The sequence below is a fragment of the Anguilla rostrata genome, chromosome 8 (assembly GCF_018555375.3).
Source record: "Anguilla rostrata isolate EN2019 chromosome 8, ASM1855537v3, whole genome shotgun sequence".
NCBI classification, from domain to species: domain Eukaryota; kingdom Metazoa; phylum Chordata; class Actinopteri; order Anguilliformes; family Anguillidae; genus Anguilla; species Anguilla rostrata.
In genome coordinates this window covers 16620486-16638157 of record NC_057940.1, presented here as the reverse complement: position 1 = coordinate 16638157, position 17672 = coordinate 16620486, and the positions used below count along the sequence as shown (strand labels likewise).

The 17672-nt window shown below is 44.6% G+C and overlaps 1 protein-coding gene across 1 annotated transcript in view; it reads left to right on the top strand.

Moving 5' to 3' along the window:
- LOC135260959 (receptor-type tyrosine-protein phosphatase mu-like) overlaps window positions 1-17672 on the top strand; it is a 179144-nt gene extending 161472 nt beyond the window's left edge. The window contains exons 26-35 of the mRNA XM_064346723.1: window positions 2471-2587; window positions 4133-4287; window positions 4487-4622; window positions 6993-7142; window positions 8362-8535; window positions 10005-10136; window positions 11523-11648; window positions 12587-12750; window positions 16297-16432; window positions 16809-17672. Coding sequence (XP_064202793.1) covers window positions 2471-2587; window positions 4133-4287; window positions 4487-4622; window positions 6993-7142; window positions 8362-8535; window positions 10005-10136; window positions 11523-11648; window positions 12587-12750; window positions 16297-16432; window positions 16809-16862 — 1344 coding nt within the window. The 3' untranslated portion in view covers window positions 16863-17672. The remainder of the gene's footprint in view (window positions 1-2470; window positions 2588-4132; window positions 4288-4486; window positions 4623-6992; window positions 7143-8361; window positions 8536-10004; window positions 10137-11522; window positions 11649-12586; window positions 12751-16296; window positions 16433-16808) is intronic.

Here is a 17672-nt window from a genome sequence, read left to right as displayed (position 1 = left end):
CTCAGAAGGACGTTCTCCCAGCCACATGCCATACTCTTTATTTCCCAGCGATATAATACCACAAAAGCCCCTCGCTTTCCTATTAAAGCTTTTTTCTTTTTTTTTTTTTGCTGCGGAAGCAAAAGAAGAAAAACCCCTCAGTTTTAAGTTGAGAGGGAAGTTTATAGTAACATGTTGGGAGATTTTCTTTCCCCTTTAGAGGAATTCACTTAATTGGTTTTATGTACAGTAATTAATTTTCAGAGGATAGATTCGCTTCCAGATGTTCCAATATGTTGTTCTGTTTTTCTGCCAGCATTTATCCACGAAATCGACTTCAGTTCAAGCCTCATGCTTTTGCTACTGGGGTGTGTGTGTGTGTGTGTGTCATCTGCTGAGGGGAGTTAGAGGGGGACATGTGTGCTGGCTGTTTTCTGAGAATCTCTTTTTAGCACTAATGGGATTTTTAAGCCGTCCTCTTAACCGTGGTACGGGAACGGAAAGAGCCATCCCAGGAAGACTGTGGAATCATTTACACATCTTTTAATGTGGGAATGAGACGTTTTAATTTGAGGATTACCTTAACCAAGATAAGGCAGAAATCTTCTTATGGTTATTCCTTGAAGCAGGCATGCGCTGATATTGAATGAGGCTTATCTGAACTTTGAAATTTGTGAACACAGAATATCTGTGGAAGCCAAACTTGAAAGTGTAGAGCCATTGTGTTCGGATGGAATTGTTTAAGTATGAAAGCTGTCGTACACATAGCATAAATTTAAAAGTTTTTTTTATACATCTCAGATCATGCCCTTGAAAAATGCTAACTGAGTTTAAGTTTGATGCTCCTGCGCCTACACCTGTACACACAGTGTGTTCAGCAGTTGTTTCATAGTAATGTGTGATATTGAATTTCAGAGTACAATGAAAAACGAGCAAGTAAAAAGATGTGGTCACGTACAAACTGTGCAGTTGTTTATCAAGAAAATGAAATTTTGAGAAGAAAATGGTTGCATTTAACATATCAGAAGTCTAGCACATCCAGCTGAACACCCCCCTCCTGCTTTCAAATCATTGTCAAGTACTTTTAGATGTTTCCAAAAAGCCTGTAATTATTCAAATATCAATTTGTAATTAGGCATTAATTTAAAAATGATTTCTTTGTGAATCACCAATGCAGAAAAAGTATCTGTTCACATTCAGCCTAATTTTACAATTTCGAAAAATAAATGAATGATGTGTTGTAGTGCGCTGAAGACATGAAGCTATTTACAGACATAAAATGTGCTCTATCAGAGTAAAGTGCTCTATCAGAGTAAAGTGCACTCTGTCAGAGCAAAAATGCGCTTTATCAGAGTACAATGTACAATATCAGTGTTGATTTAACACTGAACATTGTACCATGTAATCTGTCGTGCCTGTACTAGTCTCTGTGCGTATCGTGTTGCACTGTGTTTAGTTCCCGCCATGTCACATGATTCAGGTCCACAAATAAGAAATGTGATATTTTTATGGCATTTACCTAAACAGTTTAAGGTTTAGCAGCTGCTGGGTGGGTGAGGGGGCGAGAGGACAGCGGAGCGTTGGTGCGGAGGGGTATCGAAAACCGTGTGGAGAGAAGAGCTGTGTTTACTCCGCAGACCGCAAATGAGCCAGACTCCCGGCAGAAAGAATGGCTGAAAAAAAAAACCAAAAAAAAAAAACAGGATGTTGATGAAAGCGGAGAGCAGAGCAAAAAATATGTTTTTCCTCTATAAATAAAGAGCAAATCGAGGCATCTCTCAATGACCATTTGCTAAAATGTACTGTAGAGTACGGAAGAGAACTACAAAGGCTACAAACAAACAACTTTGAGTCAGTGTGGACATTTTGTTCTGTTTATTTTACCATCCAGGAAGGGTTATTTACTGATACTAATATCTTGGATTTTTGAGTGTGGTCTCCTTTCCCAAGGGGTGTGACTGACAGAGTAGAGACAATAAGAATTATTGGTATAATAATATAGCCTTAGTAGAGCTGGACACTCCTGAATATACCCTACTTTGTTCTCTTTGCACATAAATATGTTAGACTTTGTTTCCATAGGTGTGTGGCTTGAGACTATATTTGTTGATCTGTTCTTTATTAGATTTATTATAGCTACAGTATGTTTATTACTCTGTTAGATTATTATGGAATTATAGCTAACAGTATGCTGATGGTGGCATCCATGAATCACAGATTTTAGATTTAATATATACATATATATACATATATATACATATATATATATATAATATATACATAGTATATATTACAGATGTTCAAATCAGAATCTGGCCCTGACTCTGTTTTCTCACAGATAATTAACTGAACGATTAGTGCTACTGGTTGGCCAGACTGTGTTCACACCTGACTCCCAGGTAAAGGGAGGGTGGAAAATCAGCAGTTGTTGGCCCTCGAGGGCCGTGGGGCAGTCGCCGCCCATCACACCCTGCCCTTTTTCCCCCTGCAGGTGAAGTGCTGTAAGTACTGGCCAGACGACACAGAGATCTACAGGGACATGAAGGTGACTCTCATCGAGACTCAGCTGCTCTCTGAGTACGTCATCCGGACCTTCGCCGTGGAAAAGGTGAGGAAGAGGAGGGCTCCCCTCTCCAAAGCGGCGAAGCAATAACACGGCCCTCTCCAGAATCTCTCATCCTCCGCCAGGCCTTCTGGATGTTAATTGGAGGAGCTCCTCTGCGCCTACTGCACATGTGCGAGTCTACAGCAGAAGAGGCTCTTGGGCATTCTCAATATCAACCTGCACACTTCGCCTCTGAGCCAAGTGCTTGTACAGCAGGGTCAGGCTACAGCACAAGCAGGCCACGGCACAGGCTGGCCACAGCACAGCACAAGCAGGCCACAGTACAGGCTGGCCACAGCACAGAACAAGCAGGCCACAGCACAGGCTGGCCACAGCACAGAACAAGCAGGCCACAGCACAGGCTGGCCAAAGCACAGAACCAGCAGGCCGCGGCACAGGCTGGCCAAAGCACAGAACCAGCAGGTCACAGCACAGGCTGGCCACAGCACAGAACCGGCAGGTCACAGTACAGGCTTACCACTGCACAAGCTGGCTCTGCCATGACTCAGGGCTGATATTTTTTAATATAAGGCGGATGTGAAGTCAGTTATGAGAAATTGAAAGTGATTAATCAGAATCAGAGTGCCATTTCTTTCCTCCTTCCTCATTACATTGATGATTGATTTGCTTAGAATCTTCTATTGACAGTGTTATCCCGTTTATTATTCTCTAACCCAATTACACAGATGTTGTCAAACCTGAGATTTAAGCCAATGGCTTTTATGTCTAGTCTAGTGCTCCCCATTGTGCATAAATTACCAGTACACCCTGGGTTCTTTTAGCCATGGAAAGAATCAAATACCCTACATTAACATGGTTAAGATAAATAAATAAAATACAGCTGAACCTCTGTCGCTACCTGTATAAGGTGATCCTGCAAATCTTTTACATTAAAGAGATCCTGTGTCTGTCCTCTATGTCCTCCCCATGCTGGGTGTATAAAGGGTAGATAATACGCCCAGCGCTCGGATGAGACAGAGTAAATCACATTCATGGTGGGATTTCTCTGCCTATTGTACTGGAAGCACTAAATCCCCAGAGTGAAAACAGGTCTGTGGCTGTTTGTGCTGAGGTCTGTCCCGTCGTGTCCGTGGGGCAGTCTGAGCGGCATGTCCCCTGGTGCACTCGCTCAGGGGCAGCGGAGGCGGCTGCTCTTCCCGTTTCTATCGCTGTGTCTGAAGCAGGGCGCCGCGTCCGCGCCCCTCCCCCTAAAAACACTTATTATCACCGAGCGGGGATCAGCGCTAATGCAGGGCAGCCCAGCGTGCGGCCCACAGTGTGACTGAAGTACGCGCCGGCCCCTGTGGTCAGCATAAGCGCCTGATTGGATCCCAGTGCGAGGAACACGGAGCTAATCAAGCCTCCCGTTGGGAAGTTGTGCCGCGCGGTTGTTAAAGATCTTTGGGTTCAGTCCGTGCGCGAGCTGCACCACACCCAGAGCTGAATGAGTTTGCAGGGAAGATCCGCCCCGAACGAGCCCTTTTGAGTGTCCCTCCTGACGGGTTTGAAGGCCCATGTCTGAGATGCTGTCCGTTTGCCTGTCTGCAGAGGGGGGCCCATGAGATCCGGGAGATCCGGCAGTTCCATTTCACCGGCTGGCCGGACCACGGTGTGCCTTACCATGCCTCGGGGCTGCTGGGATTCATTAGGAGGGTCAAGGCCAAGAACCCTGCCAACGCCGGGCCCATGGTCATACACTGCAGGTGTGTGCCTCTGTAAACAGGTTGTGGCCTCTCTCTCTCTCTTTTTCTCTCTCCTTCTCTCTCCCTCTCTAGCTCTCTCTCCCTCCCTCCCTCTCTCACTTTCCCCCCTTCTCTATATTGTCTGTTCCTTATTGGCTGGAGCTTGAAAGGGGGCGTGACCTCTCTCTGACCCTGAGCTGTGTTGTGGGTATTCCCTCAGTGCTGGGGCGGGACGGACCGGCTGCTTCATCGTGATTGACATCATGCTGGACATGGCAGAGAGGGAGGGCGTGGTCGACATCTACAACTGCGTGCGAGAGCTGCGGTCACGGCGAGTCAACATGGTCCAGACTGAGGTGAACGTCTCGGAGAGCCCGCGACCGAGGTTCAGGAAGGCCTGGCAAACACTCACGGCCACGTCGCGGAATCTTCCAGATTTCCGTGTTCAGTGAGAGGCATTGTGATGCAGTGCTAAGAAAGCCAGCTTGTGGGTTTGATTTCCTGCCATTTTACCCTTGAGAAAGATGATTAACCACAGGCATTTAACTGGATTTCTCCAGTTTAATCTGTGTGGCTGAACAGTATCGTACATTGACCGTACATTGCAATGTTCAGGCATCAGCCAAGCAAATAAATGCCATTCATAATTGAATAATTAAATGTGTACACTTCCATCAACGAAAGGTTTAATTGCTGAAATACAGCACATGTACAGCTGCTGTTTATCTGAATTAACCCCAATTAGGCTCCAGTTATGTGCACTGAAATGCTAATTGTTGTCTAAATTATTGATCTTTATCACAAAGCAGCCATCCTGCAGGTTCTCTTTAGCTGGATCAGTTTTATCAATCATGTTGCATACTGGGCCCCCGTATCTCAGTGTTTGTGGCTCTTTAGTTACGTATGTAGCTCTTAGATTATTATGGAATGAATATCTGTATATGATATAACATGTCTTAAAAATGGCCTGTGATGAAATAAAAGCAAGCACTGGCTGTGACAGGGAACACGTTTTGAACTAATTTATAGTTTTATAACACCATCGCTAAGCAACCTTGTTACGGTTTTCCAGCGCGAAGCATTTGCGAGCGGCCATCGCTCGGAAGGACACGCCGTTCCACCGGAATCACAAGCGTTGTTGGTTTTAATTGGGCCGGCGGGTTTTTTTATTTATTTATTTATTTATTTTTTTTTTGAAGAGGGCGGCTGAATCGGGATTAGAGCGACTGGAGACCGAACGTTGCCCTGAATTACCTTCCGCGAGTTCAGTGACCTTCTAAGTGTGTCGCTTCCCCCTGCAGGTGTTCCGTGTCTTTGGCACGACCTGCCAGCCCGCAGGCGCTGCTCTGGCCTTTACTCAAATCTGCGCCTTTACTCATTTCCCTTTCAAGCGGCTTTATGTAGGCCGACTTACGGAGCCAACATTCGCCTACTGTCTATTCACACTGCTAGGAACGCACTAGAGCAGCTCACGTGAAATGCCTGTATCGAGGGATAAGAAGCAACAGAGATACATACTAGCCCTGCATCTAGTCCAAATAACGGCGTTCTGCTCTGTGTAAAACCGAGAAGTAGAAAATATGTTTTAGAGGGTATGATTTAGATTTTTTAAATTCACCTTCATAAGTTAGAGCCATTGGTGGATCATCATCATTTTGAGGGTTAAAGGACATGTGAGAGCAGCATTAACAGTAAATATTGGTGAATCTGGGGTTGACAGAGCACACATGGTTTATAGTGTGATGTCACAGTAGCCTAACCTGAAAATCACTGACCCCTACCTCAGTGAATTTCATCAAAAACTGACAGGGGGATGATATTTTCGAAATGTCATTTCATAACTAATTAGCATCAAGTAAGTGGCCTGTCTCTCCTGGAGTGTGTGACTCTGGGGTAATTGAGGGTGAGATGTCAGCTTTTTTTGTCGTGTCGTCCAATTTGCCGTCACATCACGGGATCACAAGCCCTGATGTTCGTGAATGATGCCCATGTGTTGAGATGATGTCATCTCAAAGAGCACGCTAATTTTAGCATTTATGTGCCAAAACAGGACAAAAAATAAAGTACTTATACAGTACTTATACTTATAAAGTACTTCTTGCGATTTCAAAGTCAAGTTATGCATTTGGGAGTCTGTCATCTTCTAGAGTGTCCAGACTTCTTCTGTAAAAACAAGGGAAAGGGGTCAGATGCACCATGGGTTTATCGATCAGGGCTGCATTCCAAAGCACTACTGATCCCCCCCTCTGCAACACTGATCTCAGGTCCACCCATGGGCCTGTGAAGGAGAAGTGTAAGATCTGCTAACACAAAGCACCAATCAGCAATCAGCATTTCTGAAGAGACATGGGAGTACAGAGATTGTAGTTTTTGTCTCACTTTTATACCTCTATTGAGAATTCTGAGCTCATTTTACTGAGGGTTTCAGAAAACTGGCTGGCTTCACGGCATAGCATCCACTACCTTTATGGGATTGCAAATCATTTCTTCTTTGCATGTTGGCAGCAGCTCACTCGTCCCTGTCTTAATCCGCTGCACTTTCCTTTCTCCATTTACAGTATGTCATGTATACAAGAGCAGACAAAATAAAATCAATCTATTTAGATTGATCATTTTGTACAGCTGTATGTATAGTTTCAGAGCCCTGGTTGACCTTGAATGACCATAGAGATGGACGTCTGAGTCTGAGCACCATAGAACATTGCTTTCTCCATTTCATTCCTCAGGAGCAGTATGTCTTCATCCACGACGCCATCCTGGAGGCCTGCCTCTGTGGAGATACCACTATTCCCGCCAACCAGATTCGGTCCGTCTACTACGACATGAACCGCCTCGACCCTCAGACCAACTCCACCCAGATCAAAGAGGAATTCCGGGTACGAGTGGGGCTGGGGGGGGTGGGCGCAATCGAGGGGGTGTTTAACGGAGCCTTCTGCTCTGCAAAGCTGGAACCCGTTTTTCTAAGTTCACACGCTCGATGCTTTTCCATCATCCTCTTTCCTGGGAGCCGGCCATTTTATGTGCCCAGCTGCACGGCTGCGTCGCCTCCCTTAGTGCTCCAGATAAAATTCTGAGGAGGTGAATCTCGTCAGGAGAAAGGAGCGCGCCTCCATCGCTGATCGCAGCACAGACAGCCGCTAGTGCTCCCAGAAGCGGCGAGGCGCCAAGATTTCCCTTTTCCAAGGAAAAACTGGGCTTTGAACTGCAGAGAAACTTCTGGCAGTCATCTCGGTTTGAGCAGATGCCAGCGATCAGTGCGGCGCGGTGCGCTGCGGCGCCGGTCGCGAGCGGTGCCCAAGCTCTCTGGGTCCCAGCTCTGCAGTCTGCGGCTCCATCTCTCAGAGCACCCTCACTGCAAAGCAGAGATTCACGGCGGCGCGTGCTTTCCATGGGTCCAACTGCCGCTTGCGCAACGCTCTTTCACTTGTTTACTTACTATTGGCGCCAATGACTTGATTTACATCTGCTGTTATCTAGAGTGAAGATGGTTTACGATAGCATGAATTAATAGCGCAATATGGTGCTTCTGATCTCCCAGTATTTATTATGAATCGGTCCAGACCACATGCCTCGCTTGGGAGCGCACTGGTCTGTCTGCCAGCCTTTAAATCCAGTCCAACTCTCTCGCGCTAAGCCTAATTCCAGTAACTCGCGTTTCTCTGAGAACAGCAATTTCCAAACTTTGCTGTATTGTGTGCCCCTGCCCAGAGCTGCTGACCTTCTGAAAGCCCCTACCAGCATGCATTATTATGAAATAAACACCAGCACCATGGGAGGACAAGCAGCAACACTGAGAAATAATGAATAGGCCTAATAGAGAAGTGCATCTGCCGTTTCACAGTTTTTTCCAAGGGCCCTTCAGCATGCTCCACCGTAATGGTTAGGGTACTCGACTTATATTGCAAAGGTTGTGGGTTCGAGACCCGGCTGTAGTGCTACTGCTGTACCCTGTTCAGCAAGGCACTTAACCTCAGTTGTTTCAGTAAATATCCAGCTGTGTAAGTGGATTGCATTTAAAAATGTAATGTCTTTGTAACAGAAAGGTAGGATGTGAGTAGAGGTGTGGTTTTAATGGTTTGGGGCGTCCCCCTCCAGACACTGAACATGGTGACCCCCACTCTGAGGGTGGAGGACTGCAGCATCGCCCTGCTTCCCCGAAACCACGAGAAGAACCGCTGCATGGACGTGCTCCCCCCCGACCGCTGCCTGCCCTTCCTCATCACCATCGACGGCGAGAGCAGCAACTACATCAACGCCGCGCTCATGGATGTACGTCCCCCGCCCATGCTTGCTCTGCCAAACCTACCAGAGAGAGAGAGAGTTAGGATACTGACCAAGATTCAGTCTGCATTCGTCATTTATCACTTCCTGAGAAGTTCAAGAATTTTTTTTTTTTTTGACATAACACAAGTGCTTTGGATGACAAAAACATACTGCAGTGAAAATATTTTCAAACATATTCTTCATTTTAATTGAATGACCCTTGTTCAGTGTAGTACAATATATGGTTCTTGAGATTAAGACCAGAGACTCATGTCCCCTACAGGGGACAGAAGTGAATTGTCGGGCCTTAGATGGATAACTCTGATGAAGTGCATTATTTTCTCAGTTTGGTGTGTTCTGCAGTCACCAATTAAAAGTTGCCGAGCTATGTGCGTGAAGAAATAGATGATCATGTGAAAGTTTAGAAATCTGACATTATGTGTTTCCACAGATTTAAAATGAAAAAGACATGAGTAGCATTTTCTTATTCAGAGTTAATGACAAAGCGCAACTGTTAAATGATAAAGCACATTAGAGTTAGATTGGACTGGGACCAAAGTTAATCGACAGAGAAAGAGAAAACCCCAGATATGCATGCAGCAATAAGTAATGTCATAGATAAGAGTAAATAAATAAACATTCAGTGCAATGAAAAATCCCTGATTAACATCTGAAAAACAACCGATAAAACGGTCACCGAGACTGATGTAGCTAAACATTTACCCAACCCCAAAGGTTTTGACCCTGCTCACTTTATAAATCAGAACTTATTTTTTACAAAAAATAAAAAAGAGACAAATCCTATCCCAGTAATTGTGTATGTTACTTTGTGCTGTATGTGCTACAGTATGTTTCTTTATATTAAAGGGGTAAGATACAAACCTTGATACAAAGCATGAGTGTGTAAATCAAAGTTAAGGACAAATTTTGACTGAATACGAGCCGTTGTTTTCTTCCTGAATGAACCACTTTAGCCCTTAATTTGTGACTGTATAAGGCAGGGCCTGTTGATGCGACTGCAAACTGCTCTGTCTGTGAGTCTAAGGAAGGCAGTTTGCCAGATGTCTGCAGCACCAATGTCTCTCATTCCACAAAACAAAACACGTCGGATTCTTACTTTACGATCTGTCATGTTTTGTGTGTGTGTGTGTGTGTGTGTGTGTGTGTGTGTGTGTGTGTATGTGAGTGTGCTTGTCAATTCCAAAAGCTGCTTTGTTGTTATGCACTTTTTTCAATGAAAAATAATGAATAATTCATCTTGTTTGGGGAATTTTTGAAACCAAAAAGTAATATAGTATCCCTTGTTGGTGTTTGAGACTAGGATTGTGTCATTTCTCAAAGGTAAAATGCTAAACCAGACCGGTTTGCAATTTACTCTGAGTGAAATAATTAGAGGTGTGTTCTTAGCTCTCAATAAGAGGTAAGCACCACTCCGTTTGTTAATGTTCACAGTTCTCTCTCTGTCTTTCCTCCAGAGCTACAAGCAGCCATCTGCGTTCATAGTTACCCAGCATCCTTTGCCAAACACAGTCAAAGATTTCTGGAGGCTGGTGTTGGACTACCACTGCACCTCCATAGTGATGCTGAATGACGTGGACCCGGCCCAGGTGCGTACCTCCGTTTTAACTACACTCCAGCATGGGACCCCCCCCACGGGCAGTAGGCCACCCTGGGCCCAGACCACCACGGTTGTTTCTGGGTTATGTTCTGTCCAAGCTTTTCTGTGCTGTCTGATCAATTAGTAAGATTCTGATTCGATTAAATGTTGAGGAACTACAGAACATGGCCATTAAACCTGATAGGTGATGATGCAGTCAGGTTTCAAATGGAGTAGAGCCTAGAATTACTTCTGGTGCTGCAGGACCTTGTGCACCTTCCCCTGCTCTACACTACAGGAAGTATATTAATCATGTAAAGAAATCTGCAGGAGTGGATATAAAATGGACTCTATCAAAAGACCTCAAATGAAATGTATTCTATTAAAGCCCCTCATGTGAAACCGACTGGGCCAAAGTTCACTGTATGAAATGTGCTGTTGAAGTCCACTGGATGGAATAGATTCGGTTAAAGTTCACTCCAGCCTTCATTCAGTTTAAAAGCAGCATGCTTTGTCCTTTATTTTGAGAAAAAAATTAAAGTAATCAAAAAATATTTTCCTTCCTACGAGTAATGGATGTTGTGTTGCTTATACAGTGCTAAGAGGAAAAGACTGAACAGGGTCCAGTAAAATGAACTCTGGATAAGGACAGTTAGGAATGGTCCTCCAGGGGGAAGGCACTGTGGTGTGAAACAGAGCAGACTCCAGTGAAGGGAGTCAGTCGGTCTATCTGTCTGTCTGTCTGTCAGTCTGTCTGAAACGGGCTGTGGATAGAGAGGCCTGGGGCCCTGTCAGAACTTCCCGGGATCAAAGGCGAGTTTGGAGCTGATTTTCCCTCCCCATCCGGCTCCCCGAGCAACTGCGGCTTTCATTCGGTATTCCGACAGTAGCCGGGGTAGAGACCGGACGGGCCTTGGTCTGGGTCTGCCGAACGCTTCCCGTTCTGGGTACGGCCCCTGGAGGGGGGGGGGGTGCGCTCACTGCAATTACCCCCGCCGCTGGATCAGCGGCAGAGCGGGTTCTCCTCTCTCAATCGAGAGAAACGCAGAGGTTACTCCTCCATTACCCTGGACACTGAGGCACGCTCCTGAGCCTGCTTTCCTGCACTGGACAGAATGAGTCAATAACCCTGCAATCAAGCCGAGGGAAGAAGAAACACTTTTTTTTTTTGGGGGGGGGGGGGGGGGTGGAAGTGGGGTGTGAAGACTTGTTTAAGGCCCAGTAGAAAAATGAGGTACAGCACAGCAACTTCCCAAGCAGACGCCTTGAAGGCAGGCTAATGATTTTCAAGCATATTTATTGCGGTGCTGATTGCTTACAACTTACAAGCCTCATGTCTTGAGGCGGCCATGTTGTTTCAGCCTGAGCTGATGGGGATGTTTGTTTCTCTTTCCAGCTGTGTCCTCAGTACTGGCCTGAAAACGGGGTCCACCGCCACGGCCCCATCCAGGTGGAGTTTGTGTCAGCTGACCTGGAGGAGGACATCATAAGTAGGATATTCCGCATATACAACGCGGCACGGGTAAGACCCTTTCGCTAGCCCTTCCCTTTCTCCCTTAGCCCTGAATGCTGTGGGTTTGATGACCAGCCGCGCCCTCTCAAAACTTTGTATGACAGTCAAACAAGGCAGTGGCAGTGGGATGGTGGTCTGTCTCAAGACATGGATTGTGCGTGACGGTCTTGCGACAGACCGTCCTGTCTAGGTGGCATTCACGTTCAACGCTGCTTGGGAAAGAGTTCTGGGCTCTCACTCATGCACTTGTTCTGGTCAGTGGCCATTTTGCCTGTCAGTGTTTTAGAAGCACTGTTGAGCAGGGTTTAGTTACCTGACCAGGGGATACTGGCCAGAATACTGGTGTGCCATCTGCCAAGTAACTCAAAAGCCAAAGTTTCTGTAAATATCTGTGTTTTAATGATTAATGTGTGTGACAGCCTACACGTAGTGACATTTTGACATTATCAGCTATGTGTAGTTCTGTAAAGTGTAATTATATGAAATGAAAGATATTACATAGACCTTGGTTGAAAGTGATGCTGTAAGAATATTAGTAACATGGTGATGTGCTGTGTATAAAATGGTATGATGTGGTGTGCGCAACATTGGTTTGATGTGGTGTGTGTAACATGGTGTGATGTGGTGTGTGTAACATGGTTTGATGTAGTGTGTGTAACGCAGTGTGATATGGTGTGTTTAACATAGTGTGATGTTTGTAGCTTATTCTTCTGCCTAGTTGGCTTTGCAGATGTTAGGCCAGAATAGTGTTCACTGTTCTCGGCTAGAAATAGCTGTACAAAATAAGTATTGTACCTTACTGAACCCGTGTTTAGCAGTTGTCTACGACCATGAAATGCACTTTTTTGTACGTCGCTTTGGATAAAAGCGTCTGCCAAATGAATGTAATGTAAATGTAAATGTGATGTAGTGTGATTTGCCGTGTGTAACGGGTGTGTAATCTGTAGCCGCAGGACGGGTACCGCATGGTGCAGCAGTTCCAGTTCCTGGGCTGGCCCATGTACCGGGACACGCCCGTGTCCAAGCGCTCCTTCCTCAAGCTCATCCGGCAGGTGGAGAAGTGGCAGGAGGAGTACGACGGAGGGGAGGGCCGGACTGTGGTGCACTGTCTGTGAGTACTGAACACAGTAACCATCATTTACCTTGAACACTGTAACCATAACTTACCCCAAACACTGAAACTATCACTTACCCTGAACACTATAACCATAACTATCACAGAGAAACTCTGTCCTCCTGAACACTGTTACTGTCACAGAGAAACTCTGTCCTCCTGAACACTGTTACTGTCACAGAGAAACTCTGTCCTCCTGAACACTGTTACTGTCACAGAGAAACTCTGTCCTCCTGAACACTGTTACTGTCACAGAGAAACTCTGTCCTCCTGAACACTGTTACTGTCACAGAGAAACTCTGTCCTCCTGAACACTGTTACTGCCACAGAGAACTCTGTCTCCAACACTGTTACTGCCACAGAGAAACTCTGTCCTCCTGAACACTGTTACTGTCACAGAGAAACTCTGTCCTCCTGAACACTGTTACTGCCACAGAGAAACTCTGTCCTCCTGAACACTGTTGGTCATGATAAGCCCTGTCTGCTCGTCAGCTGTCAGGCTGTCCTTGTTGCTCTCTCCTTCTCCCGCTGCTGTCCTGGTCAAGTACTTCTCATCAAAAGGGCAACACGGCAGAAAGCTGTATCTGTCCCTGACCCTGAGCTCAGTCTGTCACCCATGGCTGTTCTGAGGGGGAATCTCTCTTCTCAAATCTGCAGGTTCGAGAAAAGCGAGAAAGCTCCCATTCTCTGACACTGTGAATGTGCGGGAACATCTTTTGTGCCAGGAGTAATTTTATCTGGCAACATGCAGCTTATTCTCTCCATTCATAAAATAAACAAATCAACGCTGTGCTATTCTCCGTAAAAATAAAAAAAAAGGAACGAGAGCAAATTCTTCTGCAGAGTGCGCTATGTGTGAGTTACTGTGAAAGCGCACATACACAATGTACTGTTCATTCTCACAAGGAACAACTGCAGGGAGGGAAGTCTGCACTTCTTTTCGCTTCTTTGGTACAGTCAGAAAAAGAAATGATAATTTCCTGCTTTTACTATGGCCATTTAGTGGGAGACTCTATCCACAGCCTGTTTATCTCAAAAAAAGCAGAGACCGATGATGTGACATTCACAGGAATGCCATTTATTAGGCTGTTTACGCTGTTAACACGTGAGCTGACCACTGTTCTAAGTTAAGCTGAGGCTGTGACATCACTGAAAATATTTACTGTGCCCAGGAACTTTACTTAACTTTCAGCTGCAGAGTTTGAAACAGCCCTGTTCAAACATGTCAGGCTGTCACGGAATTAACAAACACGAAAGTGCCGCGATATGAGCCAAATGCTTGTGGAGGAAGCGCTCTTGGAGGAATCAGCGCCCCCTGTTGATTAAGGATGGGAAGGCCAGCCTGCTCTTTCATTCAGCTCATTCAGCTGCTTGATTAATGGAACCCCGTTTCCAAATCTGAAGTGACATTTTGTATTAATTGTTGCCACAACAAAAAAGCATCTCACTGACGTGTTTTGCTCACCACAATAGCCACTAATTACTTAATCTAAAATGCTCCCTTTCTCTTTTTTATTCGTTAGCAGCACAATATTGCTGGGCTCAATTGAAGAATGGTTGATTGCCATAGCGCACAGATGTTTTAAGAAGTAAAACAGCACCATCTACTGGACAAATCTGAACATTGGCAAAATAGGCACTTCAAACGTTTACATTTTTATGAAAGGGAAAATATTCAGTGCAGAATATGAAACAATGAAGTGTTATCTAGATTACTAAACTTTATTTTTTGAAAATGTGCTTTGATATACAGTCACATAATAATTTTCATATATGAGAATGATCTTATAACTATTGTTTTATTTTTCTGATTGAATGGATTGGTGGTGATTGAGGTTTCCCCAATTCACTGTAAAGCCCTTTGAGATCTTTAAAAACTCTACAGAAAATGTATTATTATTTTTATTATTATTAGTGTTATTATTATTATTATTATTATTATAGGCCTATGTGTCTGTTGTAAAATTTCATGTCGGGAATTAAAATTCTGTTATTGTGATGATGGTCACTTGGATTAATTCATAGCAGTAAGGACTGTAGGTCCCACATGAGGACTCTTTCAAGGCTGCTTTCATGTGTACCAGCATTTTAAAATGTCTGAGTCCTTTTATAAAGCACATTCCCCTGGTTCCTCATTCTTACGTTTTAGTGCAGGGTAGCAGTTAAAATGTTGAGGGGTGTCCCTATGAGCTCAAACCAGGGAGGGAGAGGGAGAGGGAGTGGGAGAGAGAGAGAGAGAGAGAGAGAGAAAGAGAAAAAAATCCAGGCTAATTTGGGATAATTCCCAGAATGCTTTCAGATACCACTTGTTCTGACAAGCGCTTTCTTGAAGGAAAGATCCTTGTATTACGTGACGGTACTCTGAAGTGGATTTCACTTGTTTGCTGCTATGAATCATCCACCTCTTAAACTGTCCCCCTTTGCTTCCCTTCCCAATGTAGCTGAAGCTTCTGTGCACTTCTGATACACTCGCCTGTGACCCACTGACTGTTTCACACAGCACAGGTAGTTTACACACTGATTGTCTGCTGGGGAGCAGGTGCCAAACAGAGGGAAGGCGCACATCTCCCTAATGGCAGCTGGTAGCTTGCGTGTGGCTGGTGTGTCCGTCGGAGGAACTAACGTTACCTGAGAACTAACGTTAGTCAGCTAATAAGACTTGGATCTGGTGACTGCCAAAACCTGCTTTCATATTACACCTTTATCGATTCATATGTTTATGAGCACTGAGCTATAACTGCGTCCCATCATGCTTAGGGAGGGGGGGTGGGGTGGGCGTCATGATCTAGAAATAGGATGTGTCCTGGATCTAGGAACCAAAAAGTCTTTTGGATTTAAGTTGGCAGAGGAATTTTTTTACGATTAGTTCTAAAATGATGATGGCTGCAGGATGCTCACTTCACCACTGGGGGGGGCAGTAAGGTCCATAAGAAAGGGATGCAAGGTCCTGGCAGATAGGATTTGACAGGCAAACAGAATTGGCTGATTGATTCGTATGCTGTTGAGGAATAATCTGCAGTATCGGGTTACTGACCTCACTGTTCTCTTGGAGTTAAAGCCCTTCATCAAAAAAGACAGCAAAATCCTATGAAGAGGGCAGGGGGGACGTGTCTAGGGTGATGGAGAGGCCTTGTAGAAGAGAGTGCTTAGCCAGCGCGTAGGATTGATCTGTCATGTAGCGGACTGGATTCAGATATTCATGAGTTCAGACTGTGCTCAGCTCATTTTAGATTGTTCTTGCAGCATCACATGAAGTCTCACCTGTCCACAGTTATTCTCCTTTCCTCTGTGTCTAACATTTCATCATTATGGTTGTAGCAAAGTAACTTAGTTTCATTCAGTAGTTTTACATAATAAAAAAGACCGGGGGCAAGCTATAAGCACACGCTGTTGACTCCGTAATGATTCAATTTATTATGTTTTGTGTTCAGTGAATCGAGGTTGCAAATGTATTTTAATCTTATATTGCGCACAAACCTCCACAGTTGACCATCTAAGACCCCCCTCTCTCTCTCTCTCTCTCTCTCTCTCTGTCTCTCTCAGAAATGGAGGGGGGCGTAGCGGAACATTCTGTGCCATCAGCATCGTGTGTGAGATGCTCCGACACCAGCGATCAGTGGATGTGTTCCACGCCGTCAAAACGCTGCGAAACAACAAACCCAACATGGTGGACTTACTGGTGAGCCGTTACTCTGAGTCAGTCAGTCATCCTTACCTCACAGGGACAGGTTCAGTCCAACCACAGTGTGTTAATAGTGAGCCATTACTTGACCGCACTCACTCAGTCATCTTTACCTCACAGAGACAGATTCAATCTAACTACAGTGTCATATGTCTTCAGTGATGAGTGATTCATTTATTTACCATAAGTTCTAAGTATTATTAATTTAATGTGAGATATGTATATATTATGTGTATATATAAATATATCTCTCTCGCTCCCTCTCCAGTATATGAGTATGAGTGTGTGTGTGTGTGCTCATACCTATGCATACTATGCATCAGCAAGTACAGTAGGCTATTTCACATTAAACTATTTTTTTTTCATCCTTTAGGATCAGTACAAGTTCTGCTATGAAGTCGCACTGGAATACTTGAATACTGGTTAACCTGCCTTGAAGCTCCGCCCTGTTCCCTTGTACCACACCTGGACAGCGAAGCAATCTTAGAACGTTAGTGGAGAACGAGGGAACGTATTCGGGCAGGCGAACGGACAGTGGCCTCGCCCGTCTCAGCTGGCCCGGGATTCCCTGGCCTGTATGTACAGCGAGAATCGGTCAAAATCACACGTCTGTACCTGTGTTTACCAGTTCCCATCCATCCAAGCTTGCTGGACAAACCGCCAGAGCACAGTGCTATATTTACATGTCTCTTGACCTGTTCTTATATTTTTTTAATCTCCTCTTACCCCTGATCCTTGGATGTTGCCTTCAAATTCAGTGGACAATTATTTTTATTTTTTTTCATTTGTATTTTTCTTTTTTTTTTTGTGGGGAATGCAATGTTGTGTAAACGTGTAACTGCTCATTTTTAAACCTGTAATTATATTTGTTGATGCAAAGTTGTACAACGTAGCTGCAGTTACCTGGCATTTTTAACTTTCGAGACTTTGAATCCTAAGTGTTTTGCTTTGTTGTGCTGTTACTGGAATTGTCATTGTATCAGAGGAAACATTGACACGATACACACAAGTTTATGTTACGTCATAGTCAAAGGACCCAAAGCTTTTGTTATGGTTTGTTTATATTGTAAATATTTTTTTCCAGATTATTTATTCATTCAGAGTACATTTTTTGTGAAGCACAGTGAGTGACAATCATGTGTTTTGGGTTTATTAATTTTATTGACCAGAGGATATTGTTAGGCTTTCTCTTGTATGGAATAATAACTCAAATTTAGAAATACATATATCTCTGCCA